Source organism: Folsomia candida, unplaced genomic scaffold, assembly GCF_002217175.1.
Source record: "Folsomia candida strain VU population unplaced genomic scaffold, ASM221717v1 Fcan01_Sc001, whole genome shotgun sequence".
NCBI lineage: Eukaryota > Metazoa > Arthropoda > Collembola > Entomobryomorpha > Isotomidae > Folsomia > Folsomia candida.
Window position 1 is genome coordinate 6,563,484 of NW_019091193.1, and position 25,682 is coordinate 6,589,165.

At 36.4% G+C, this 25,682-nt stretch overlaps 5 protein-coding genes across 8 annotated transcripts; 3 read left to right on the forward strand and 2 right to left on the reverse strand.

The window, feature by feature from the left end:
• Window positions 1–5,666: 5,666 nt before the first annotated feature.
• LOC110863424 lies at window positions 5,667–8,448 on the reverse strand. Of its 4 annotated transcripts, none has more exons than XM_022112732.2 (8): window positions 8,373–8,448; window positions 7,927–7,989; window positions 7,735–7,845; window positions 7,466–7,661; window positions 7,223–7,393; window positions 6,943–7,157; window positions 6,550–6,876; window positions 5,667–6,486 (listed from the first exon to the last, which is right to left on the reverse strand). In XM_022112732.2, the coding sequence occupies exons 2-8, from the start codon at window positions 7,975–7,977 to the stop codon at window positions 6,322–6,324; spliced, it is 1,236 nt and encodes a 411-aa protein (XP_021968424.1). In that variant the 5' UTR covers window positions 7,978–7,989; window positions 8,373–8,448; the 3' UTR covers window positions 5,667–6,321. The 4 variants fall into 4 exon arrangements, with proteins under 4 accessions (XP_021968424.1, XP_035702349.1, XP_021968423.1 ...); XM_035846456.1 differs by having other exon boundaries at window positions 7,927–7,978; window positions 8,373–8,443; XM_022112731.2 differs by having other exon boundaries at window positions 7,927–7,999; window positions 8,325–8,391.
• Window positions 8,449–14,261: 5,813 nt separating this feature from the next.
• On the forward strand, window positions 14,262–15,214 carry LOC110863062 (putative uncharacterized protein DDB_G0290521). Its single transcript, XM_022112287.2, has 2 exons — window positions 14,262–14,423; window positions 14,518–15,214. Exons 1-2 carry the CDS (start codon window positions 14,351–14,353, stop codon window positions 15,147–15,149), a joined length of 705 nt encoding a protein of 234 aa, XP_021967979.1. The 5' UTR covers window positions 14,262–14,350; the 3' UTR covers window positions 15,150–15,214.
• A 703-nt stretch (window positions 15,215–15,917) lies between these two features.
• LOC110860156 (keratin-associated protein 5-3) lies at window positions 15,918–16,935 on the forward strand. The gene is made up of 2 exons (XM_022109220.2): window positions 15,918–16,061; window positions 16,244–16,935. Exons 1-2 carry the CDS (start codon window positions 16,059–16,061, stop codon window positions 16,778–16,780), a joined length of 540 nt encoding a protein of 179 aa, XP_021964912.1. The 5' UTR covers window positions 15,918–16,058; the 3' UTR covers window positions 16,781–16,935.
• LOC110860145 lies at window positions 16,927–17,923 on the reverse strand. Its single transcript, XM_022109209.2, has 3 exons — window positions 17,633–17,923; window positions 17,178–17,535; window positions 16,927–17,110 (listed from the first exon to the last, which is right to left on the reverse strand). The coding sequence occupies exons 1-3, from the start codon at window positions 17,831–17,833 to the stop codon at window positions 17,013–17,015; spliced, it is 657 nt and encodes a 218-aa protein (XP_021964901.1). The 5' UTR covers window positions 17,834–17,923; the 3' UTR covers window positions 16,927–17,012.
• A 6,315-nt stretch (window positions 17,924–24,238) lies between these two features.
• LOC110863004 (deleted in malignant brain tumors 1 protein) lies at window positions 24,239–25,526 on the forward strand. The gene is made up of 5 exons (XM_022112214.2): window positions 24,239–24,398; window positions 24,470–24,553; window positions 24,627–24,837; window positions 24,913–25,272; window positions 25,347–25,526. Exons 1-5 carry the CDS (start codon window positions 24,347–24,349, stop codon window positions 25,459–25,461), a joined length of 822 nt encoding a protein of 273 aa, XP_021967906.1. The 5' UTR covers window positions 24,239–24,346; the 3' UTR covers window positions 25,462–25,526.
• Window positions 25,527–25,682: the final 156 nt, after the last annotated feature.

Genomic DNA, 25,682 nt, shown 5'->3' on the forward strand with positions numbered 1-25,682 from the left:
GGATCACTATGAGAATGTGAATATGTGTCCGTCTTGATATAAACTTTATTGTGTATTTTTTATGGAGATGGCAAGTGAAGACATTATTGGAAAGGATGTCACATTTCTATTTTCAGATTATTAAAGCATAACCAGAATTATTTTTCACAAGTTACTGACAGTGTGGTAATTGAAAATTATTTGAACAGTGACAAGTGACAATTACTGTAGATAACCATAGCGTGGTTACTATATGTATTTACATGCACAGGGATAACTTCATTATTATCATATGCGCATAAGTGCTAATTATACAGGGTGGCCCACTGAAACTGTACGTTAAATGAAACGCTATAGCTTCAACAGTGTTTATGCTACAGAATTCTAGTAAATTTTAGTCGAAGTTAATTTCTGATTAGAAAACAATTTTTAGTTTTCGAAATTTCCTCTCCCCGCACTAACGCCGCGCAGTCCCCTTCCAAAGCACGCACAGAATTTGTGGACATAGTGTTCCATTTCGTGGTCAAAATTTTTTTCAGACCTCTACACTTCTACGAGGCTTAGAACACACCTTTGCCCCTAACTTTGATCACATTTCATATTCCGGGGATAAAGCCAGTTTGAGCACTCATTGGATATTCTCCATCCACAATGTCAGCTGTGAATTTTCGTTGGAATTTCGTGGATTTCCTAGGATTCTATCTTTCAGCGCCTTCACGATGGGTGTGGTCCTTGGAGGTTATAAAAAAATTGTTCTTCGACTGCCCTTACAAGGGAACATACCGAGGTGTCCAACGAGTTAAGGGTCGACACCTATACCAAAATGACCACAATACATGACTTATTAAACAAACTGAAGGAATTTCCGTGTAAAATTCACTTTTCGTCAAGTTGTGACGATATTTGTGACGAGCATGACCATCGGGTTGCCAGAGAGGGAGAGGTCGGCCGCTGAATGATCAGGTCGACCACAGAGAAGCGTCGTCGTCTTCACGTCGTCTTCAGAGAAGCGTCGTCGTCTTCACGTCGTCTTCAGAGAAGCGTCGTCGTCTTCACGTCTTCAGAGATTTCGAATTCTTCAGAGATTTCGAATTCTTTCAAATTTTGAAACCATTTTGAAATTTTTAAGAAATTTTGAAAACATTTTGAAATTTGGAAAAATTTTTTGAACTTTCGAAAAACTTTTTGAAATTTTGAAGAAATTTTCACAATTTCATAATTGTTTGAAAATTTCAAAATTTCTTCAAAATTTCAAAGAGCTTTTCGAAACTTCAGAAAGTTTTTCCAAATTTCAAAATGTTTTCAAAATTTGAAAGAATTCGAAATCCCTGAATACGATGATGCTTCTCTGTGGTCGACCAGATCATTCAGCGGCCGACCTCTCCCTCTCTGGCAACCCGATGGTCATGCGCTCGTCACAAATATCGTCACAAATATCGTCACAACGTGACGAAAAGTTAATTTTACACGGAAATTCCTTCAGTTTGTCTAACAAGTCATGTATTGAAGTCATTTTGGTATAGGTGGTGTCGACCCTTAACTCGTTGGACACCTCGGTATGTTTCCTTGTTAGTCGTACTAGTCCCCATGAACATTTTTATAGCCCGCTGGACTAAATTGAAGTCCCCATTCGATTCCTATCAAGCTTTCTAAATATGCAATTTCTCTTCACATTTTTTAGTGAAAGATTAGAGCCGCCCGCGTCCTTTCAATATTTTCCCTGCTGGTATGCTTTGCAAGCAGAAAAAACCTGATTTCTGGTATTTATGTAAAATCGCACGAGGAATCCAATGCAGTTATCAGATTTTCATTATCTTCAGTGGCGAAAAAGATAAGCGCTAGGTACAGTTACAGTGGACCCAGTATGTAAGTTAAAGATGTATATTTAATGTAAATACATACATAGATACACCATGCTTTCAAACATCAGAACCAAGAATTGTGCAGTGGTGTGTGTGTGTGTTACCAGTTGAACTTGGCGCTTGATTACACACGTGTCTCACATTGTCCAAGCTAACGTCACCTAGCGGCAGTTTGGGCACTATGTTGCATTTTTCGTTTCTAGAGGGCGTTTTTCGCTAAAGTATCAAAACGTTCCAAACACGTTGACGAACACGAGAACAACGAAACACCCTTTAGATCTGCCGAGACTTGATCACATGACCGGTCTCACCCCCTAGACTTGACATTTGACCTGTGACCTGGGCACACCCACTAGAATTGACATTTGACCTGTGACCTGGGCACACCCACTAGACTTGACATTTGACCTGTGACCTGGGCACACCCACTACATTTGACCTGTGACCTGGGCACACCCACTATTCTTGACATTTGACCTGTGACCTCTGTGCCCCACGGTGTAGTTGACACTTGACCTGTGCCTTACTAATTTTAATTACCTACCAGCTCCACCTATCGGATGTTGGCTGTTTTTCAGCACTAGAGAGCGGGCTTTTGCTTTTAGTGCCTAAACGTTTTTAAAACGTTAGAACAATGGCACACTTTAAAGTCGTGACTGAACGTTTTATGTCGTCACACCCATGGAGTCGTGACTGAACGTTTTTCGTGGTCACACCCTTTAGAGTCGTGACTAAACGTTTTTCGTTGTCACACAGTTTAGAGTCGTGACAGAACGTTTTTCATTGTCACACCTTCAAAGTCGTAACTGAACGGTTTTCGTGGTCACGCCCGCGCCCTATAGAGTCGTGACCGAACGTTTTTCGTGGTCACACCCTTTAGAGTCGTGACTAAAAGTTTTTCATGGTCAACCCATAGAGTTTGTGACTGATCGTTTTTGGTTTTCGGGGTTACACCCATAGAGTCGTAACTGAACGTTTTTCGTTGTCACACTCTTCGGAGTCGTAACTGAACGTTTTTCGTGGTCACGCCCTTTAGAGTCGTGACAGAAGGTTTTTCGTGATCACACCAGTTAGAATCGCGACGTGACGAACTCAATTATTCAACATCGTGCTATACAACGTGACAATCAAGTCCACGCTCTGTGTGAATGTAAATGTGTAACAATTCTTCAATAGACATTTGTATCGTTAAACTAAATAAAATCGTTTCGTAATCGTTTGCCTAGAGCCCGAATTGCGGGCTTAAGAGACTAGTTCATAAATAAGTGTGGACTAACGCAATACATATGTTTAAAATTTAGCGGCTATTACTGATATTGTATTGTAATCGTTTCAGTTCATGCTTACCAATATTAAATTTGTTCGTTTTATCCAGTTTGTTTGTTCAATACATTAATGATACATCATTATTTACCTTTGCTGGGCCACACCTAGCGTAGGTGTGGTCCTTGGTGACGTATGCAGGATTATTACTCATGAATTAGTATTAACCCTTTAATTCGTAACGAAGATAATTTTCGTTTTATAGTTCAATTCGAGAGGAAGACAAAAGTCGTCCTGAAAAATCGTGGTCACGGTACGTCAAGAAGACAATTGTCGTTTCTGGAAGGTCATTGATTTTCACCATTTTTTCTCCATGGCCTAAACATGGCCTAAAATCTGTTGCAATTTAAAGGATTTCTCTTATACCAACCAAATGTTAACTTTGAACATTTGGAACTGAATCCTCCTCCCGCACCATGACCAGAACATATTCTGCAACCATTTGAGCTTGTCCCATGGCTAAGTCCCATCACAGCCATGGGTAATATAACATAGACATGTTAAAAATGGGGATTTCTAATGGAGATAGATTTAGCCAAAGCTAAAACTTAAATGGATGGAGAATACTTATAACGTTCCCCAATTAATGCATTTTCTTGTAGTTAATCATACTCGTTAAAGGGTTAAGCTTGTGGATTTAAAATATTTGTTGTCAAATGAGAAGTAATTACTTTATTATGGTAACACGAGTTACATAAAAGGAATCTTACACTTCACAAAAATTCAGTAAAGATATATGTCAATTCTTAAATTGTAGTAACTATCTGCACATCTTCGTTATAACTGCATTATATATGGATATTTATCGTGGTAAGTGATTTATGAATCAGACCAAGGCGTAAATTGGTATTGAATATATTCATCAAGGCGACAATTAACTGATCATCATTTTGACATTAAATTTTACTAAACTACTTTCAAATCAAAAATCAAGCTGATTGTGAGATCCGTCGCAGCCTTCATGAACTGCAGCATAGTCGCATTATCAATTTCGAAGAAAGAACCGCCCGTTCTGAAATGCAGTGGCCAAAGTGCTCTAATCCTCTTGACTCTACAGGAAGTTCTCTTAGCGTCGTCGTGAAGAAGGGACGCTATGAAATCACGACTCACGTTGTATGTTCCAGACACGAAGTAGACTTCAAACCTATTACATTTCCATGTTCAATAATTATGTACCAACATTGATTCCGATTTTGTATGATTTACATACCCCAGCACTAATACAGCCATTACAAATACCGCTCCTCCCGCCACGATCACTTGTACTTGTACTTTGCCGGGCAGTTCTATCAGGGCGAATGCGGTAAAAGATGTTACTAAAAGGGCACCGGCGAGGTGAAACGTTGTGTAGCGGTAAAAATTATTCACCTCCGTGTTTACAATCTGATGACAATGGTACACTAAATACAGCGAATTTTCTCTGATTTGTCCCAACTGGGTGTGCCAGACCTAAAAATAGGGTGACAAATTTTGAGCGAAATGATAAAACTTATCTTAAATAGTTTATAAATGTGTGTACATTTCCAAACTTATTTCTTCTCTCCGGTCGAAGAACGGACATCCAGAACGTCTCAAACTGCATGTACATCAGGCCGGTATTGAGGTACATCGTTCCAAGAGGTCCACCTTTCGTCCCCACGATTGCTGAAAATAGGACCAGTGGTAGCGAAGCAAGTTCAAGCTTAGGACTATATCCGGTCACGTAATGGACGAATCGATGCAACGGTTGGGCAGGATTCAGAACCATTATTCCCAAAAGAAGAGGTGGCAGGGTGCACGGCCCTGCACATGCCACCATTACGATGAGTTGGTGCAGTATATAGCGTAGATTCGTTCTCGTTAAGCGGGATGCATTACGTTTTAATTGACGCTTGAAAGTTTCTGAGAAAAGTATACAATTTTGAAAATATGACATTCGTATCGTATACTTCATGTGAATTTTTTGTAAGTTTTTTCACATGCGTAGTTCACAATGTGACATTTCAAGGGGCTGAAAACTTACCTTGCATTTTTACGTCCGTTTTCAATATGATATTTCCAGCATTGACAAATTCGTCGGTTTTTACCCGCATTAAGGAGAATAAGCACAAAAGTATCAAGTTAATAATTAGGTAGCAACTTTCGAATAGAAAGACTTGGAGAAAAAGCTGATTACTTTGGAAACTTGAAATCATATTATGAGCACCAAGAATGGAATATATTGCCAAATACCAAAACCAAAGCCACCAGATTTTAACACCGGGACCTTGTGACTTAACGATTCTTTTTAATTGGTAATCCCATCTAATCGGACTACAATTATCCCACGCAATTGCGCGAAGCCCACAAATGTACCAAAATTTGGTCCATTTAGTCAGCATTTTAAAATTTTGGACTACGTGACCAAAGTAGGTTTCACGTATGAACAAAGTATTTACATATATTTAAAGTACATATGCATGTTTATGTATCTGTACGAAGTATGAGTTATTGATTATTCAGATTATTCCAGGTTCAAAAATATCATACAGCAAGTTTGTAGGTTTAATAAATTGCTGATTGGATTACTTGTTTAAAAGTTTGAAGGTTGAGTTGTCTAGATATATGTACAGTTATTTAATTACATGTATGTATATGCATTGTAGTGCATAGCGTACATTAGCTGATATGTACATACCTACGTGCATTTATTAAATATTTAATAAATTGCTCAGTTTGTCGATAATATTGGCATGTATCACATATTTACATTGGTATTGATAGTTATCTATTACTTTTTCCGATTCTTGAAACAATATTCGATAATATTATAATTTCACGTGTGCTAGCTTAATGTGCAGTATATTATACATTCCACTTAATTACTGCATGCTTTAGATTTTTATAAGTACTTTTATATATACGTATTTGCATATTATACATAAATACTTAATTTGCATATGCTAGTTCCTTTGTCTTTGTTATACAAATAAATATATTCAATAAATTAATAATTTAGCCTGCTTAACATTCTTCCAATCTACGAGAATACAATGCTCATTTGTTTTTATTGTCATACATAAATTCAGAATTTAACAATTTTATTGAAGAATAAGCCTTCAGCGACGAAATGAAACTCTAACCGTATGCACAAATTTTCAACATACACAAATATATGTATTCAATCCGGGGAACATTATCACTCATACCAGTTTTTCACTACCTTATCCTGCCGCACATAAACATTATATTTGCCTTCCAGTTCTTCGACCGTAATCCTTGATAAAATTGATTGAAAGGTCGAATGAGCAAGACTGATTTCAAGATGAGTCAAAAGTGGAAAGCGATTTAGGAAGTTTCCACCCTAAAAATAGATTTCCTTTAAAGAGTTGCATATTAAATTGAATTATCGTTGTATTTGGCTTACTTCAACTGCGACCCCAATGTTAAAAATATCTCGGCTATCCATCTTATCCGTACATCCGGACGTACAATGCTCAAACGCTGTCATGTCTAACGCCAATTTTTGTAATTTAGGAAATTTTATCGAAGCGAATTTAGGAATGGGCGTTATCTTTTCTCTTTGTAATGAGAGGACTGCCAAGCTTAATTCCTTGAGAGTGCTAGAATGTCGTACAAGAATCATTTCCAATACGATAAAGTCATCAAACTCAACTCTCGTATCGTGATCGCTGTAGAGTTGAATTTTGAGTGTTTTCAAACCGCGTTCAAGTCGAGAAAGCGGTTTCAAGTCCTGAATTTTTATAAATTAATTAGTTACAAAAATTAAATTATTTAGATGTAATTTACGAATGCTTACATATAGATTGCCGATGCAGTCGAATATTTCGATCTCGACAAGTTTGTCAAACTTGTTGAGATTTGTTTCCATATAAGCGAAGAAGTCTTTCAGATTATAACAGTGATTAAAAATAATTCGCTTTAAGTTGAAGAAATGAGACATAACTCCATCCTTAAGAGAGCTGTATGGGCAAGGTTGCACGACGTTTAAAGTATCGCAGTTGAACTGGAGCCCTGAAGTATGCAGAACAACATTGTAAATTCAGATGCATGAAAATTGCCAGTTTACATTTACCAACCGTTCTCATATCCAGTGCGGAAGTTCAGCGTCATTTCAACTTTACGAAACGAATTAAAGGCTTCCACTAATGAAAACAGGAGCCTTTTTGGTATCCTGGGATCATCAAATGTCTCCATGTGAGAAATGGAGCCGGTTGGACTCCACAAGTGACGAACCAGTTGAAGCATGTCTACAGAAAATATTGATCCATGGATTGATATTTACATGATTTTGGTTGAGGTTTGCATAACTGACTACCCACCAGCATAAGCTTGCTCACTGTGTTGATAAGTGTTAAATAAAATAGCAAAATTCTTAAAAGAATCCAACTGCGTTCCTATTACAGACTTTATACATTTTCCAGAGTGAATTGTGAAATTAGACGTTCCATTAACTTCCAGGTTTGTGTAAATCATGTCCGACGAGCTGTATGTGTTTTGCACGAGTCGAAGTCGCACCTAATAATCCCGTTCGTAATTTTCGTAAGATTGTTTGTCAATTGTGTATGCAAATTTACGAAATTGTAAATACCAGGCTTTTATCTGCAAACATTCGACCGGATAACTGGTTCCATTTGATACACACGAGCCGAATACTCCTAAGAGATGGTAGATTCAGCGAGGTAAATATGTTTTCTAAAATCTAGTTACACAAATTCGAAAATGCTAATAAAACAATCATTAAAAAAAATAAAATGCAATTTTATTCATGAAATTCAATTACCAAATCATTTTGAAATACGTCGTCCATTAAATGCGATGGTACAGCTTTCATGCTGGTTGAAATCTTAATTAATCTTACAATGGAGGTCTCCCAACGTATGCTCACAGATTTGGACGAAATTAGTGTCAATCGATCACAAATATAATTAGTATGAAATTTGCAAATGGAACTATCTGCCAATGCGCACGTTTGGCGGAGATATTTGCATAAAAAGAGGAGAAAACGCACCAAAAGGCTGGCATATTTTTCATTTTCCAAATTTCCTGCGCATTTTTCCCGCTTTGAATGCAAATATCTCTGCCAAACCTGCGTATTGGCAGATAGTTCCATTTGCAAATTTCATACTAATTATATTTGTGATCGATTGATACTAGTTTGGTCCAAATCTGTGAGCATACGTTGGGAGACCTCCATTGTTAGTGCTAGAATTTCAAAATATTTGTAACCTTTAAATTAACCCTACAGGAAAGTCTGAAAGTCGGACAGCTTTTGTGCAGTAAAAAGAAGAATGAAACAGGTGGCTGTGTTTTTTGTTTATTTGCATGCGGGTCCAGCTTCAGCTTCATTATTTGCATCGCATACACAACAACTCCAGACTTAACATGGATATAACGCGCATGTGATAATAAGATGAGAATCGTGTGGCTTGTGAATAATAAGTTATTGCGAAGGTCAAATCCGTAATTGAGATACGAGTTGCATCGCTGGAATGATCATCCAGCCCAATTTACTCCACTGTACATACGCATAAGTAGTTACATAGATGCGATTTAGCAAAATGAGCGTGATGATCTGCACGTATGTGAGAGACAGATAAATGAGATTTAAATGAATATACGTTGAAATTCATGTATTGTTTACTTGAGAATGTGTACATATGCATTTACATGTGTACTTAACGTGTTTCTCTCGCAACGAGGAAATGCCTCTTCAATTTTACCTACACTTCCTCCAGGAAACGAATTGGTGTACTATATCTATTTTGGAATTTGACTTTAGTTTTTTAATGAGTGTGTCTTTAGGGATTGGCATTTAACGTTGTAAGGTTGGGGAATATGATACTCTTGAGCAGTCAGGTTTTCGCAATAACTTGCAATTTATACAATTGTTTATAATTGATAAACATACACAACTTCACTATGCAGCCATAAACACGTGTACTTTGGTGTGTGTATACATTTGTATTACAATGTCGCCACAACGCTGCGATTGAATTGTATATTTAGTGTACGTACTTAAATACGCATGCATATTACTTAAGGTACCAGAAGAATCTACTCGGCAAATCTCAGGACATAGAATCTGACCATAACAACAAAGTTTTTGTTGTTTCCCATTTTGCTGCCTATGTGAGCATGAAAGAAATTATCAGGAGAATACAGTTTAAGATGAATTCATTAAATCTGTGAATTGCTAATTTACGGTTGTTAAGTAATGTACATTAAAATTTCAAAAGAGTTAATACTGCTTCTGATCATCAATTTTCGAAAATACAACGCACAAAAATGAAAGGAAAGAAACGACCAATATCATACTCCGATTGGTTGAAGTTACACAAGTTTCCGAAAGAATCATAGTAGAATTGTTTGATTTGTTGACTGCTACATTAGAGTATGACCAGAAGTTTAATGCAATACTCACTATGGAAACGGAAAAGAAGTTGGAAGGGGAAGGATGAAAGGTTTTTGGTTGGAGTTTTTAATTTGTAAACTTTCTTCCAACCACTGTCAAATGACCAACTTCTTCGAGCAACTATATTGCATTCTTACGATGACAAAGTGCATGATCCCAATTATTTTGCCTCGCCCTCTTCGTTTCTATGTACTATTTTGTAGTTCAATTTAGTTTCAACAGGGATAAACCCTACAAATTGATTTGACTCCCTTTTTGACAAATTCTTCTCAATCCACGAAATACGATTTTTGTTGTGAAATTCTCCCCTTCGTCTGCAACTACCATCCCTCGAATGGCTTCTGTTGCTTTCTCTTTGATTTAGTTTGTCGAGAATGCCTGGAAAAGCGAAGAAATAAAATCAGGGAAGTCGCTCCAGCTAAAAGCACAAATGTGTGTAGACTTACTTATTTGCTTGTTTTACTCAAGTAAGACTACACTGTCTAGACTGGTGCGTACTTATTACATACGAAAGCTCCCAGTAAAGTGAAAAGCAAGGGGAGGGATGCATTAAGGAAAATAAATTGGATGAAAGCGAAAGGGAGACGGAAATGCAATGGAAAACCGAGTCCTTTAAAAAATGCACTATATTCGTATTCAAGTTCATAGTTTTTATATAAAAATGCATATTTTTTGACATTATTTACTTGGCTGTATAAAATTTCACGCTTTAAAAACTTTCACCAAACACGATTTCCAATCACCAGCCTTCCACAAAACACAATGGACTTACTCATGCAAATATATATTCACAACACTGCATACGTAACACCTTGACGTTGACACGTGTCAAATGGTTGTCGTTGTTATCCCGAGTTAAATCACTTCTTTAGTTTCGGGATCTTTTTTTGAGGCAAAGTAGTTGCAATATGAGAAAGTTTTTTTTCTAGTTTTGAGCTACTTTGGACAAACAAGTAGTAGGTACATATATCGTTTATATGATTTCACAAGTATGCATTTCATGCATGCTGCAGTTAATATGAAACATATATTTACTAAAGACTTTTAGCATTGTGGAGAAGTCATAAAACTTATTTTTTATTTGTCAAATGCAGAAAGAGGGATCTGAGATTGAATTCCATAATATGAAGTGATGGCAGTTCTGAAGAATCGAAATTCCAGTCTCGCAAAGTCCAGGGAATGCATTAAGATTACTTTTGAAGTGAAAATGACTTTTTAAAGATGATTGGAACTGGAGACGTACTTACGCAGTTGTTGCTCAGTGCATCGGTATTAACGAAGAATTTAGTGTAAACGGAATACAGTTTTGCAGGACGCAAATTTGTTATACACGTGTAATTTTATATATTTCATGCATAATTTTTTCGTCTTGCCACACATTTATATACTTATTTGGCCATTGGCACTCTGCATCTCCTTATGCTGTACAAATTAATATCAGTAAAGCTATTAGATTAGCATTGTAAATTAAATAACCAATTTTATTCGTGTTACTCCAAAGCATTTTCTCATATTTTTGTGAATTATTAGTAACATCATGAAGGATTACTAATTTAATATCAGCTTACATACATATGTATCTACATATGTATGAAAATACATATGGAATTCAAAATATGACTGTCCTAGATTACCCAAAATATTATAACACCCTAAATTATTCTCTGCGGCTTACTTGACAGTCTCATCTTTCCTCAGCTGCGTAATCAGTTTACTGCTGGTGACCCATTGTGTAACCAGCCGAGTCTTCTTTTCATCCCGAGAAAACTAATCAGATCAATGGGAATCTGGAGGCGGAAGATGAGGAAAAGATGAAGAAATCAGAATCTATTGAAGCCTACAAAATCCTCCCTTGGATGCAATATTGAAATTTGTCGTGAAAGGGAACAATTGCATTTGAGGGGGAAGGAACGAATCGAAAATTTCTATTTCTATATAATTGCGAACGGAAGATAATTTTATATGCAAAAATCTGAAAGTATAAGATTTAACACTCTTGCACCAACAATCATGTATGGTAAATTTTCTATACCTATACAATTTTAGCATTAGCAGCATGCATGAACTTGTAGAGGTTCCTGATTTATTATTTATAAAATTCTAAATATTCCTAAAAAATTGCCACAAAGGAGTTTTATGCATTTAGCCATGTAGTCCCTAATTTTTTCATCTTTCGTTTATAAGCACTCTATATAAATAATTGTTGTTTAATGTTAGCACTTACTTAATTTCCACGTCACAATTATATTTCTTAACATGATTTGACAATTGACACGCACTTGCTAATCTTCCTTTGCCAAGTCCTGTTTGTTTGATGAACTTTTATTAACCGTCAAAGAGGATCAACTACAAAGTTATTATGTATTCTTTCCGTGAACTATCCTAGTTGTATTATTCTGGAGAAAGTGAACGTTTGGGGAATATAATTTTGTAAGTCTGACTGAATATGTGGTGGTTATTGAATGTGTGGAAAGAGACCTCGGCATGTGGTTACTTTTTGTCATATGTACCCATGCCAAGAGTTGTCATTACATTACGATTTGCATGGTGCAGATTTCACTGAAAATTTCAGAGTCACGAGCAAGTGCATCTATACGTTTTATGGATTCAATTTTACCCGAAAAAAGATTCTGAAGCAGGAATCAATCACCATCATATGTCACTCTGTGATCCATTTTGAATGTGAGAATATTCATCTTAATGTGATGTGGAAACGAGCGATGGGATTTTTTTTGTGGATGAGAAAAAGTGAAATGTGGTTAGAGAGTGAAATAGTAAGCGATTGTGGAAAGTGAAAAGCATGAGAAGTGATGAAATGTGACGAGATGAATTTTTGAATATTTCATAAGGTTAACCAATGCTAAGTGGAGTTGATTGAAGGAATATTGAGTGAAAGTGGTGACAATTCAAGGTTTAACATGCTACTATCTACGTAGTCGTTAATATGAGTGCGATCTACAGACACAGGTTTAGTGGATTCCATATGAATTAAAAAAAATCTCATCCTCCCCTCAACTGGGTCTGGAAGTTTGGTCAACATCAACTATATTGAGTTCGTTTAGGTTTCCCTTTCGAGATGCATAACAAGACTATGCTTTATTGACATAAAGCATGACCTGACAATGAATCGATAATGTATGCATACAGTTACAGTTTTTCAAAATTTATAAAATTTTTTGAGCCATATTTTTAGGGGATATCAGGAGACAATTTTTGTTTAAATAATGTAAAACTAGAAAAAGTGTCTTCAGGATAACATTTTTTGGCTAAATACATATTTTTTCAAAACACAAACTTTCCTGGTGTGGAAAAATGTAACTTTATACGTGTATTTATGGTTCATTAAAGCTTCAAAGGGCCGGTCTCACCACAGTAGTGGCTAATTTTTTGCACCTCTTCCGCATTTCTTGCACTACATAGCAAGAAATTACAAGAAATGTATGGTGAAAGAAATGCAAGAAATATTGTAAGCGGCTCACAATATATTTAGCAAATTGCATATGTTTGTAAAAAACAATTTCTTGCAGTAATTCCTTGTAGTTTCGTTCATGGCAAACACTTCAACTCAGGTCAATCTTCGTCAACATTTAAATAAGAGCTACTTTCAGCGAACCTGACTAAAATATTCAAAAGTCCTATTGCCGAGGATAACAGATTAATCAAGAAATCTATGGAGTAAAAGTGATATGAGTCAGCGGTTCAAAATCTCAAATTCATAATAATGTAATGACTTATGCCATACACGTCCTACGGAATCTTTTTCCCATAATACATATTTTTAGAATAGCGAAAATCATATGGATATATTATCACTCAGGGGGTAATTTAGAGTGTTTTTATCGAACGTTAGAAACTGCCCTAAAACGCTAAATTGGAATAAAGACATAAATTGTCGTTTACTTGAAGTCACTCGTGTAAGTTACATAAATATGTATCCTGCGAGATGAAATAGAAGTCATAATTTAATATTTTCAAAAATAAATAACAATATATTTACGTAACTGTGCTGGCAAAGTGTCTTGTACAGAGATGTACCTCTAATAATTTACTGTTTTAACTCCCTTATTATTTGTGAAATTAATATGATATGAATTAACTTTCATGTCAAGGCTTACTTCAAGTCTAGCTTTCAAAAGATCAATCCTGCCTTGGCAAAAACAATTTGATACAATTTTAATTCGTTCATTATTTGGTCGTCATGATAAGAATTTTTACTTATCAGTTTACTTATATGAAATAACTTTCCTTGGCCAAGCAGATTATGACTTATGGCTTTGTTCACATGACTAATGTATTCGACACCACGACATGAAAACGTGCATTAATTAACATTCTCATTTGAAAGTGCAAGAATAAATCGCATGGATATTTTTATGCTAAAATTTTCCACTGTGACACCAATCTCGCATACCAATAACAATAATTCCTACCTGCAAATATTTACTCAGCCTGGACGTCAATTAATTGGGTTAAAATTATACTAATCCTTATCTCACCGCACTAATCTTGCCTTGACTTGACGAGCTGACGCAAACCAAGTCAAAAATAACAATGGTACCATTATCTCTCAGGACAAAATGGGAACATTCGTCTGATTATTTTAATCTGCCTTAATATTTCGGCATTTGCGTAACAGGTCTCAAGAGATAGGGCATGAAGTAGCCATGTTTACGTCAACTCGGCCTCCTTGGAGGGTATATAAGCCGAATGCTGGTCAAAATGGTCATTATACAACATTTTCAAACAATTCATATCCCAGTCAACCAATTTTCAAAAAATAAAACTTCGAAATATGAAGGTCTTTTTAGCTTTGGTTTTGAGCCTGGGCATGGCTGCTGCAGGTGTTGTTGACCATACGAATTGTGGTAAGTTAAAAATACATAATTACATAAATGTTCAATTTTGTAAAGAAAATCTCACAATGCCCCAATTAAATTTTACTCAATTGTGACCTTAAAGGTGGCGATGGGAACTTCCTCCAAGCCCGTGTGGATGGGTGTGAAGGTTCAGTATGTCAAATGCTTCCTGGCGTAGCCTATAACTGTGAGGGTGACTTTGTTCCGGCCAATGCTGCCCAGTCCTTAACACTCCAAGTGACCGCAATATTTCTCGGGACGCCAATCCCGATCATTGACGACATAATTCCTGGTTCGTCCGTGCAACCTGGAGTTCAGTACACCATCAGCTTTGCCATTACTCCAAGCAATGCGTTGGAAGGAAACACGGTCCCTATCGAAGTTAAACTTTTGAGGACGGAAGACTCCAACTTGGAAATTTGTGCTGGTATAACCGTGTATATCCAGGGGCCCGAAGAGCCTACAACTGAAGGCCCTACTGAAGGCCCAACTGAGGGACCAACTGAGGGACCGACCGATGAGCCAACTAATGAACCGACTGATGAGCCAACTGAGGGACCTACTGAAGGACCTACTGAAGGACCTACCGAAGGACCAACTGATGAACCGACTGAAGCACCAACTGAAGAGCCAATTGACACCGAAGAACCCATCCCTGAACCAACTAGTGCCCCAGCAAATATTCGAATTCAGAAAAAATCCAATTACAGATCCAACCGAAAACTTTCATTTTAAGTTATGCACCCAAATTATAATTTTAATTTGAGCCAAGAATAAAAATTAATAAATGTTACACACAATTATTGTGGTCATAAGTTTATTTACAACCCTACCAAACTGCATATGCAGGACAGGTTGATATATGTACGCGTCGTATGTATTACCGCCATATCAGAAAATTGATATGTTTTAACACAATTTATTGACAACTCTACTTACAATTTGATCAGGAATGCGTGGGTTTGCAATTAAATTATATGCATTTAATTTATAAATTATTTTACCTAAGATTTGGGGCCTTAATCCATAAGCATTTGTACATACATAACTATGCCATATTAAAAAGGATCTAAATAGGCGATCTTTCACTGAAATAATGTCACATCTTGATTGCCTTGCACAGTTGAGGCAATAAAGACGAGACAGAAACTTACTAAACAATAAACAAATTTTACACACAATTCACCAACTTTATTGGTCTAGCTCCTTAACACAGTAGAATAGAAAGAAGATAGTGCACGGTGTTAAGCTGTTAATTGATCAGTACATACATCTTGTACTAATCTTAAGAATATTTACTCATGTATGTATGAACCTTGCACGTTATAAATACCTATAGACACACACATTACATGCTTATTTAGCTGGATATCTCCAGCATGCATATGCAACCCTTTATTTCTTGGGGTATGCAACAATGCTAGTGGACCGGTTTTCAATTCACAATGTACATAATGTATATTATACAAGCAATATGTACATGGCTTGGAAATCACCCTTTTTTCTCAGTACTGATCATTCATTCCTTTTGAGAAACTACTGACTGGATAAATTCCTGAAAAGGATACAATATTAATTGTTCATCAGAAGTATCATTTTCCGTTTTGAAACGAAAATAATTGTTCATTGTTCGGAATCTTAAATATGGTACTAAACGTCATGAATAAATTATATAACGCATTACGTAGATCAAGCAATGTTGAAGATAGAATGTGTTGATAAGCCGTAAAGCGTTGCATAATTTATGCATGGCGAATTATTTAATACCAAGTAAATAATTGCATTTACATTATTAATTTTTATTTTTGCAATTTTATCACACTATTTAGAAGTTTTATATGGATCGGATCGGGGCTGTATTGCTCCTGTTGTGTTTAACAAACGCCATAGAAATTTGGAATCCAGCACCGCCATATCCTACCGGTCAGGTGGCCTACGTTCCTGTCAGGTTACCATCCCAAGGTCAATATGGGGGTCAAGCCTCCACCGGCTGCTACGAGACAAGTTGTACAAGTTATCCCCAGTGCAGCTCGGGTTATGAGACCTTGGACACTTCGGGGGACGGTTGCAGTAAAAATCAGGAAAAGAGTTTCTGTTGTCGGCCTAAAATGACTCCGGCCTGCTACACGACGGGGTGTCAGTCATATCCAAACTGTGGGACGGGTTACGTTACCATGACAACGCTACGTGAAGGATGTAGCGGATCGAAGGAGAAAAATTTTTGCTGCATGAAGAACCGGGGTCCGCAATGTTACACGACGGGATGCTCGAGTTATCCAGATTGTGGGCAAGGGTACAGAAGCCTGGACACGGGTGGAAGTCAATGTGGGGGAAGCAAAGAAAAGAAAATGTGCTGTAAATCATAGTTGACGAAATGAGGTCAATGAAATGCGATATAATTACAAAAGAATTTTGGCGTGCATTTTTATATATAAATCATTTTTCATAAAGACTAATTTTATTGGGAGTAGTGAAATTAATGTGAATTATAAATATGTATTAAAGCTGAAACTGAATTTAAATTTCAAACAATTGTATTTATTTCAATTGGCATTTGCATTGACATTTCTCAAAGTAATTTTTAAATATGAGTTTTAATTAAGCAATTGAAATATCCGAACATCCATGAAACGACTGTTGTGGTCCACACCCTAACGCACCTGGCTTTCCATTTCCACATTCTCCCCAATTGTTCGCTGCCAGTCAATTGTCAATCGTGTATTTATTTAGCGTTAACATTATTTACTGACTTATTTAATTTACCTGTTCGGTAGCGCCACCGGAATACGCAATTCTTACACTTAACATTCGAAGGCAGGGTTACAGTCAAGTTGTAATATTTTCCTGCAGCTTCTGTAATGGGGACTATTTTCAGGAGGTGCTCCCCATAACAGGCTGGATCTCGGTGGTCCTTTTCTCCATCACGTGCACAAAGGGTGAAGTCAAAGCTGCCTTTTTGTCCGTAAGTTAATTGAACAGTGACAGGGATTTCTTGTCCAGGTGTGTATTTTCGAACAATTATTCCACGGGAGAATTCTCCACCATCTTCATTGGGTCGAGGGATCGGATCGCTGAATGAATCACCACAAATTCCACAGGTTATAGACTCATCTTCAGGGACCTTTGTGTACATTTGTTCCAAAAATGTTTCAAATGAAATTTAAAATAGAACAATTTATTTAAATTTTTTATTTTATTTCATTGTATTACTAATTTACCAGAGCGCCACCACAATCCAAATGGTTATCGTTATAGTTAACTGGTGGATTGAACTGCTTAAATTCACCGCTGCGCCATAAAGATGACCTACTCGGGGGTTCTAAAAGCCTACCGTTTCCACGAGCAAGGCGAATATGTGTCAATAGCTGAATCAAAAGAAATGAACACAGAATGAGGCGAGAATTTAAAGAACAACTCATGTTGATCTCGTAATTCCCAAATTTTCTGAAAAATAGTGACTAAAAACTAAATCAAACCTTTCTCTATTGGATTATTTGGGGAATGAAGTAAAAAGATACAAAATGCATGAGCATGGCATATGTATGTGCATACCTAATTTGGAGTGGTCATTAGTGAGTAATAGTCATTAGTTGGATAATGGGTATTGTTATTATTCTCCATCAATTACACGTCAGAGTAATTGACAAATACCTACACAAAATTATTCAGCACTTCTGTCTGATACCTCTCTGTCCAGATTTACGTACATAGGTCGTTGCACTCTACCAAATTATTGGAAATATTGAAAGACAGAGAAAGATTTAATATGTAAGCTAGAACTGATTTAGGATGAAATTTCAAGTCATTTAAACGTATACATTTAAATAAGTGATTTTTTGCATACACTAGCATATTTGTCTGATTTGATTTGAAACAAATTTACCTTCATACATATTTCGGGGTTTTAACTATTAGCAATACTTATGTATTGGGCAGAATGGATTAAAGTTTCAATTGCAAATAATCAACGTTCGACTTTAATTTTTATTTGGTTTCACCCCGTACAAAATTTTAGATTTTGTATCAGTCAATCTGGCTGGACCGCAGGGAAATTGTTAACAAAACTAATTAAGCAAAGTTGTTAGTTAAGAGTTTTGCTAATAATTCGGCTAAATATTTTAGAACTTCCGACGGAAAACTGCAAGTTCGTGATCTCTTTCTTGGGCAAGATGACTATCATCATCCCATTCATAGCAGACGTCGAGTGGTCGACTACTCCCATATCAAAGAGTGGACATGGACGCAAACCTCGAACAAGTGGCTGCTAAAAGCAGCTCGAACCGAAAAGATATATCCACTAAAAAGCTCTAAGAAAATTGGGTTGTATTACGGATCATAAAATGCAGTCTGTTAAGCAGCTTCTTCTTGTCCTTCGCAGTTTGAACAACAATAGAAGATTAGTACATGAATACATGCACTAATATCTTCGAAATATGTACCAATATCTTCAGGAATCGGAATCTGTACCAATATCTTCAGCACTCCGAGCGAAGGTGTGAACATGGGAGTACTCCCTTCATACAAAATAAATATTTAAATTTTAAAGATATCTTTAGAAACAAAAGCATCAATATCACATCGGTTTCTCCTTAGTAAGAGTCACATATTGGGTTAATTTTAGCCATTAGTACTGGAAGAAAAAGTATTTTAATATTTGTGGTTTTAATTTGTAATTAAAACTGAGATACAAGCATAGGCGCAGCCACGGATTTTTTCCAGGGTGGGCACTTTTTTGAAAAATAGTATACCCTTAAATAGTGCTTTTAATCTTAGTAGGTTGTATGTTGACCTTTTCGAACATACATATGCATATTTAACTTTATTTATTTGACTGTAATTCAAATTGTTTCCTCTCATCCTAGGCAGTTTCTGTGTATTCAAATGACGAATTTGAAATCTATCATCTCTAAGGGTTTTTTATGGAGATTTTATTGGATCTATAGATAAAAATACACAGAATTATACCTCGTATTTCGACCGTTTAAAAAGTGACCGTAATCAGCACGCGTAGGTTTTTTTGTAAGAACGGAATTTTATTCTTGAAGCGTAGTTATGGTGTGTCCCATATTAAGTTGGAAGATGACATATGACCTGTGGAATTCGACCTGTGAAAAGATTTTTATAAAACCTTCGGGGTAGTGTAGGTGGGAAGCATATCAACCAGTTTTTGTCCCGGGAGATTTTTTTTACTCCATTCTTGGCCACCAATCCGAATTTCTGCAACAACCCTGGAATTTGTGATTTTCACACACTTGCCAAATGTCCTTGCTTAGTTTTCGCAGTTAACGTTCGAATTCTTCCAACTTTTTCGCCTTGGAGCGAAGGGTAGAGTACCTTCTTATGCACAAAGCCCAACACTTTTCGATTTCTCGCAAGTAGGGACATTTGCAGGGTTTTCGGTTTAAGGGTATCTTTCCAAATGTTACCGTGGCATGAATAACTAGGAATTTTCCAAGAATTTAGTTTTCATGAACAACTTCCGTTGATAATCTATATTGGCAAGGCTGCCTGCGTGAAAAAATGCGGTTCCCGAAGTCTTTCATAGATCGGGGTCGACTTGGGTATCGTGTTTATTGATGATAATTTTTAATGACAATTATTGACACATTTTTTTGAAAAATTTGTGGATGGTGAATTTTTGGTCGTTAACGTACTTTAGGCAACTTGGCTTCTTTTTTTTCCATCATCCGCAATTTATGTACTTTCAGGTTGCACAACAAACTTTTTAAAATTTTCAGCTTCCGAGACAAATTTACAGCGACGAGTTTTTGCTGATGAGTATTTTGATGGCTTTCACATTTTGATGAGTGGCTGTGACGAGAAGTGGGCCAGAATGTTTTCAGAATTTAACCGTTTGTCATCCTTATACTTCCAAATATAAAGGGTGATTGTGGTTTTGGGACATCTTTCCGTTTTGCAGTATTGCGACGTCTTTTTCGAGTCACGTCAGGCTACAATTTAAAGCCAGTGAAAATCACTAATTCGGGGCTTGCTGCGGAAATTAGGATTGGTGACCAAGAATGGAGTAAAAAAATCCCCCGGGACAAAAACTGGTTGGTATGATTGCCACCTACACTACCCCGAAGGTTTTATAAAAATCTTTTCACCAGGTCGAATTCCACAGGTCATAGGGCATCTTCCAACTTTATATGGGACACACCATGTTTGGTATGCATAAATTTTGGTTGAACAAAATACTCAAAACATGCCAAAGAAATTGCCCTCCAACTATGGAAACTATGGAGAATCCAAAAATGCAAACTTCAAATATACCACAATTTGAAAAAAACCATCATATCGACCCCTCAAAAGTTAAAAACGATTGAATCGTTTTTAAAAAATTCTCCATACAAGTCGGTGCCTGATGCGGCCATGCAGTCAAAGATAAAGTCCAACCACTTGTATCACATTAAGGCCCATAAAATGGTGGTCAAAACGTATGCAAAGAAATCTTCAGCAAAACATAAGGGAACTGAAGAAAAAATGGTAATCGCACGATCGCTGAAGCTTTACAACAAAATCTCACCAAAAAAGTTGGTCACTGACGACGAGCCCTGCGTCCTTAAAAACGTGACAGAAACTCCGAGAAGGCAATTTTTTCATGGAAAATATATCTCTCAACTGAAAACCGGAGAGGAATTAAAATGTTTTTCGAAATTTCTCAAAAAATCTCAGGTTTGGCTGGCATTCCGTCAATTTGGACATGTTTCGGACCTCTCATTTCAGAATGGCTATGGGGACGCACAGGTTTGTTTTCGGAAATGTATGATAGACCGTCTGATTCCTTTCATCAATGAGTATCAAAAAATATAAAATGTAATTTTTTGGACCGACCTTGGACTAATCCACAATCCAACAACTATGAAGTGAGAAATCGAAAAAAAATTAGGTTTGACGTCGAAAAATGGAAACCCGACATACATCCCTCATCTTCGCTCAATAAAAAAATGTCGGCTTCGTGTAAAAAGGAATACTCTCAGCTTTAGGCAACAGTCGATAATTAAAAAAAAATTTGGTTCCGGTGGCAGAAAGTTTGCATTGAAGTTGGAAAGTCTTCCAAATAAGCAGTAATGGCGGACGTGATGAAAAATGTTAAACATGTAAGTATGAGATGCACAACATGCTTAAATCTTCTTTGTTCGCGGATATGGGTTGTCAGATATGTTTATAATATTCTATCAAAATTTGAGACTTTTGGAATTATTTCTTGACCTTTTACGGGACAAAATATCCAAGTGTCTCAATACTTTTTCTTACCCTCTATATGTTTTTAATACCCAACTGCATATATATGTAGCCAGCAGAGATTTGGCAGCAGCTTTTAAAATTCACATTGTATCGTGCAAATGAAACAAAACTATCATGCTGCTCTATTTGTATGTAACATATTTTCGCAAATTTTATAAAATATGCATCGTAAATTCCTTACATCTTCAGGGTTTCATATTTTTCGCCCGCTTTTTATATCTGTATTCATCAAAATTATCCGAATTATCCTCCAAACTTTTCGGTGTATTTTAAATACATTAAGGAAATAATTGTGGTGAAACCTGTTTTCGAATTTGTGAATTTGTGATAGAAGTCGAAAATTTCAAGGATTTTAAAAGCCAAGGTTTTGGCTGGACCGACTAAAATTTGCGCGTCGGGTTCAGTTTTAGCGCCAGAAGTGTGGCGAGCGCTAATTTAATAAGCACATTCTGAAACCTAAAAAATATTTGTGTGCGTACTTTTTGTAGCGAGCAAAATAAAATTGGTTCCGTGTAAATCTTAGTTTTACATATGAAAATCCTGCATTGTAAGTTAGATTTGCAAAAACGGCAACCAATTACTCTGCATGATGTTCTCCCAATTGTTTTATATATTTAGCCTACTAACGTCAATAAAAATTAACTCAAAATTTTGCAATGCAATTATTTGTCGATTTTAAAACTCGTAATTGCATATATATTTGTAAGATAATTTCTAATATTAGTTATGATTTTTAAGTCAAGTCCAATAGGATTATGTATACTCGGACGTGAAATGAATATTGTGGGAGAATATGTATTTACGTCAAATTTATATAAAGATACTAGATATTGAAAAATCGTGGGGTAATGATTATGAAATTCACAAAATTTGTTGCTAACGATAAAGAATGGCTAAAGGTGCCTAAAAATTTTCACTGAGAGAATAAATTTCATAATTTTTCTAAATTACAAAGTTAAGCTCAGTTAAAAATGGTTTTTAAACCCTAGAGGATTTTTGGGAAATTTTGAGGGTGGGCATTTGCATTGAGTGCCCACCCTGCTATTTTCTAGGGTGGGCAATGCCCACCCTGGCCACCCCGTGGCTGCGCCTATGGATACAAGCAAACGCGCTGTAAATGTTTTCAATTAAAAACATACTCCTGTCGCATTCCGTCGTAAATTCCGTACCGACCTGGTCATCGTTTCTCTCGGGATGGTGGCAAATGTATCCAAAATTGGCCTATAAATCTGCCATAGAGTTATTTTAAGATTTGACATGAATTTGAATCGGCTTGTGTGTTATCGGCTTGTGTGTTATTTTTGAATCATACAAATTTTTAATTGAGATTCGCAATTATTTTCACAATATTATTAAGTAAATGAGCTGCAATTTTGAATTCCTTTTATTTTTTTGTTAGTATTTATTCACAAAACACATTGATAAAATATGATATACCGTACTTCTAAGCAATCAAAGAATGAATTAAATATTTAGAATCTGGAACGTTGGTGTATTTATTTGTCAGAATGGATTAAAATTATAAAAATGCTGCTCGGTTCCAACATAACTTATAGTAAGTACCCATTATTGCAAAAGTGCAAACCTTAACTGCACGTACCTCATATTGCATAATAAACCATTAATCATCGTGTAACGCATGCATACATGTACATAAGTACAAAATTTGTACAAAATTCGTACGAAATTATATGAACACAAATTCGTACAAAATTTGTACTACAAATGATGATGTTTATGTGCATTTCGGTGGATTTTTCTACAATACATCCGACAACAAAATGAGCAACATAAACCCAACACGTGGCTTTTGTACATATCTGTATTGGTGAACCTAAGGATGAGTGTGTCACCCCCTCCAAACCTTGACATGCATAAATCATTTAATTCCTCAATGCTAGATAATTATAAACTTTGTAAAAAAAATGAAATTACCAGATGTCGTGTGATCAGTGCTTGACATGAGCAGAATGCGTACTTTCCCCATTGATGAATTGCTCTAAAGCAATAGCTATACTGATTACCTACAAGGTATCCTATTAAGTAATTAATAGGAATGATTGAATCATATTATTTACCAGTCAATCTTCGTTCAATGCGGTACTGAATCAACAATGGCGTCTGCCACAGACATATCTAATTCATCCCACTAAGGCGACACGCTATTGATAAGCTCACGTCACTACTTGGGATAACCCGGCTTTTGAATTGACAGCTACATACATCACCGAGATACATATTGGGATCAATCAGACAATTACACATGATTGATCTTGTTGATCTTAAAACCATATTACACGACACTTCATAAGTTTGTGTACACATAATCGATTTTATTTGTTATTCGTAGCTATCGGATTGCCCTAGATCAAAACAAGTAATCAATACTGCACTTTGGACATTTTGCGAATGATTGATTAAAAAATTATTTGATGTATTAGGTGATGCAACAAATGACAAATACTCTCATTAATTTTTGCATAATGTCAGAAATGTGTGTACGAAAGGATGTTAGATTATGGACACTAGATTAGCGATGTGGGCATGGAAGATGATTTAATATTATTACCTGCGGTAATCATCCACTTATCAATTACGGCTATTCGTCACCATTTCGATCGTGTGAATATAAACCATTCGTTCGGATTAAATATCTTCAGTCCAATTTTAATTAATCTTGAAACATGAAGTCGTTCACGGTCTTACAGATTGTTGCCCTAATTGCAGGAACCATGGGTAAGTTCTAATTGTTTATATAGATTTAGGAGTAAAGTGCTAAAATGTGACAAAAATTCATGTATGTATAGCTTATCCAAACATGGAGCCCGTTAAAAATGGAGGGAGACCATCGGGCATCCTAGTGGACGAGGACGCCGTCCCAGTCGTGAACGGTACTTTAGTCTTAAATTTTACTGACAAAATTTCCAAATATTATTTTGATACATAAATTTCATACAATTTTAGTCACAACTTGCGGCGGATATATCAACTCGTCCTCAGCCACTATCAGTTACCAACCCGGCGCATCCATCAGAGCTGATCAAGTGTGCGTTTGGGTCGTAAAGGCACCATACGACTCGATTCGGTTTCACCTCGTCTCAACAGGGCTGGGCGAAAATGATGGGCTTTATTTGACCCGATTTATTAATTTAATTCCAGGATTTCAATATAACATGTAACACAAATCGCATAAATTAATTTTTCCAAAATTTTCCAAAATTGCATATTTATCTATAATTTGGGCTTTTAGTTCAACGATTGGAGAGAATTATACATACACAGCTGGACCAGTTTTAGTCACATTGAGCGTTGGACACGCCCCGACGCGAGGGTTTACTCTACAATTTTTCTCGAGCGGACTGGCTGACGTTTCCACGCCAGATTATACTGGCTACACGAGCCTTACTTTGAACAATGGGAATTTTTCATACCCTGCTGACGGCTCGAATTACAGGAATAATGAGAGAGCATTCTTTCTCGTCAATCCAACCGTCCCTTCCATAAGGACGTTGAGATTTACTCGTATGGACCTTGAGAGCGCGTCGGGATGCACGTACGACGCGGTTGTAATTTACAACTGGTACGAAAATCGGTACAACCAGATAACAAGGTAAGAATTAATTATTTTATTCGCCTCTAAAAACTAGAAAATTTGTCTAAAAAACGATTTTTTACTTTCGCCAGGGTATGCGGAACACAACTGCCTCCGGTGTTAACGCTGGAGTCGGGGTTGGGACTGGTCACTTTCGAAACTGATTCGAGTGTGGTGCAAACTGGGTTCAGCTTCGAATGGTTGTAAAATAGGCGGGTTAAATTGATTGATTGTGTACTATGAAAATTGGAATAAACAAGTATTTACAGATATTTATTGATTATTTTTAGAGTAATTTTATTCGAAATTCAGAAATATACCTTTAGAAATCAAAATTTGAAATGAGGCTTACACAGTATTGGATATTAGACTTTAAATGCAAATTGAGTATAAGTAATCTGTACATATGTATATGTAGTTCACCAACA

Coding starts and splice junctions, on each gene's coding strand:
- LOC110860145 (XM_022109209.2), bottom strand. CDS start 17,833: ATGAGTTGTTCTTTAAATTCTCGCCTCATTCTGTGTTCATTTCTTTTG. Junction 17,536..17,632: donor TGGATTGTGGTGGCGCTCTG/GTAAATTAGTAA, acceptor ATGTACACAAAG/GTCCCTGAAGATGAGTCTAT. Junction 17,111..17,177: donor CCGGTGGCGCTACCGAACAG/GTAAATTAAATA, acceptor ATTGACTGGCAG/CGAACAATTGGGGAGAATGT.
- LOC110863004 (XM_022112214.2), top strand. CDS start 24,347: ATGAAGTCGTTCACGGTCTTACAGATTGTTGCCCTAATTGCAGGAACC. Junction 24,838..24,912: donor CCAGGATTTCAATATAACAT/GTAACACAAATC, acceptor TTGGGCTTTTAG/TTCAACGATTGGAGAGAATT. Junction 25,273..25,346: donor CGGTACAACCAGATAACAAG/GTAAGAATTAAT, acceptor TACTTTCGCCAG/GGTATGCGGAACACAACTGC.
- LOC110863424 (XM_035846455.1), bottom strand. Junction 7,394..7,465: donor CAGTGAGCAAGCTTATGCTG/GTGGGTAGTCAG, acceptor TATTTTCTGTAG/ACATGCTTCAACTGGTTCGT. Junction 6,487..6,549: donor ACATTGGGGTCGCAGTTGAA/GTAAGCCAAATA, acceptor ATCTATTTTTAG/GGTGGAAACTTCCTAAATCG.
- LOC110863062 (XM_022112287.2), top strand. CDS start 14,351: ATGAAGGTCTTTTTAGCTTTGGTTTTGAGCCTGGGCATGGCTGCTGCA. Junction 14,424..14,517: donor TGTTGACCATACGAATTGTG/GTAAGTTAAAAA, acceptor GTGACCTTAAAG/GTGGCGATGGGAACTTCCTC.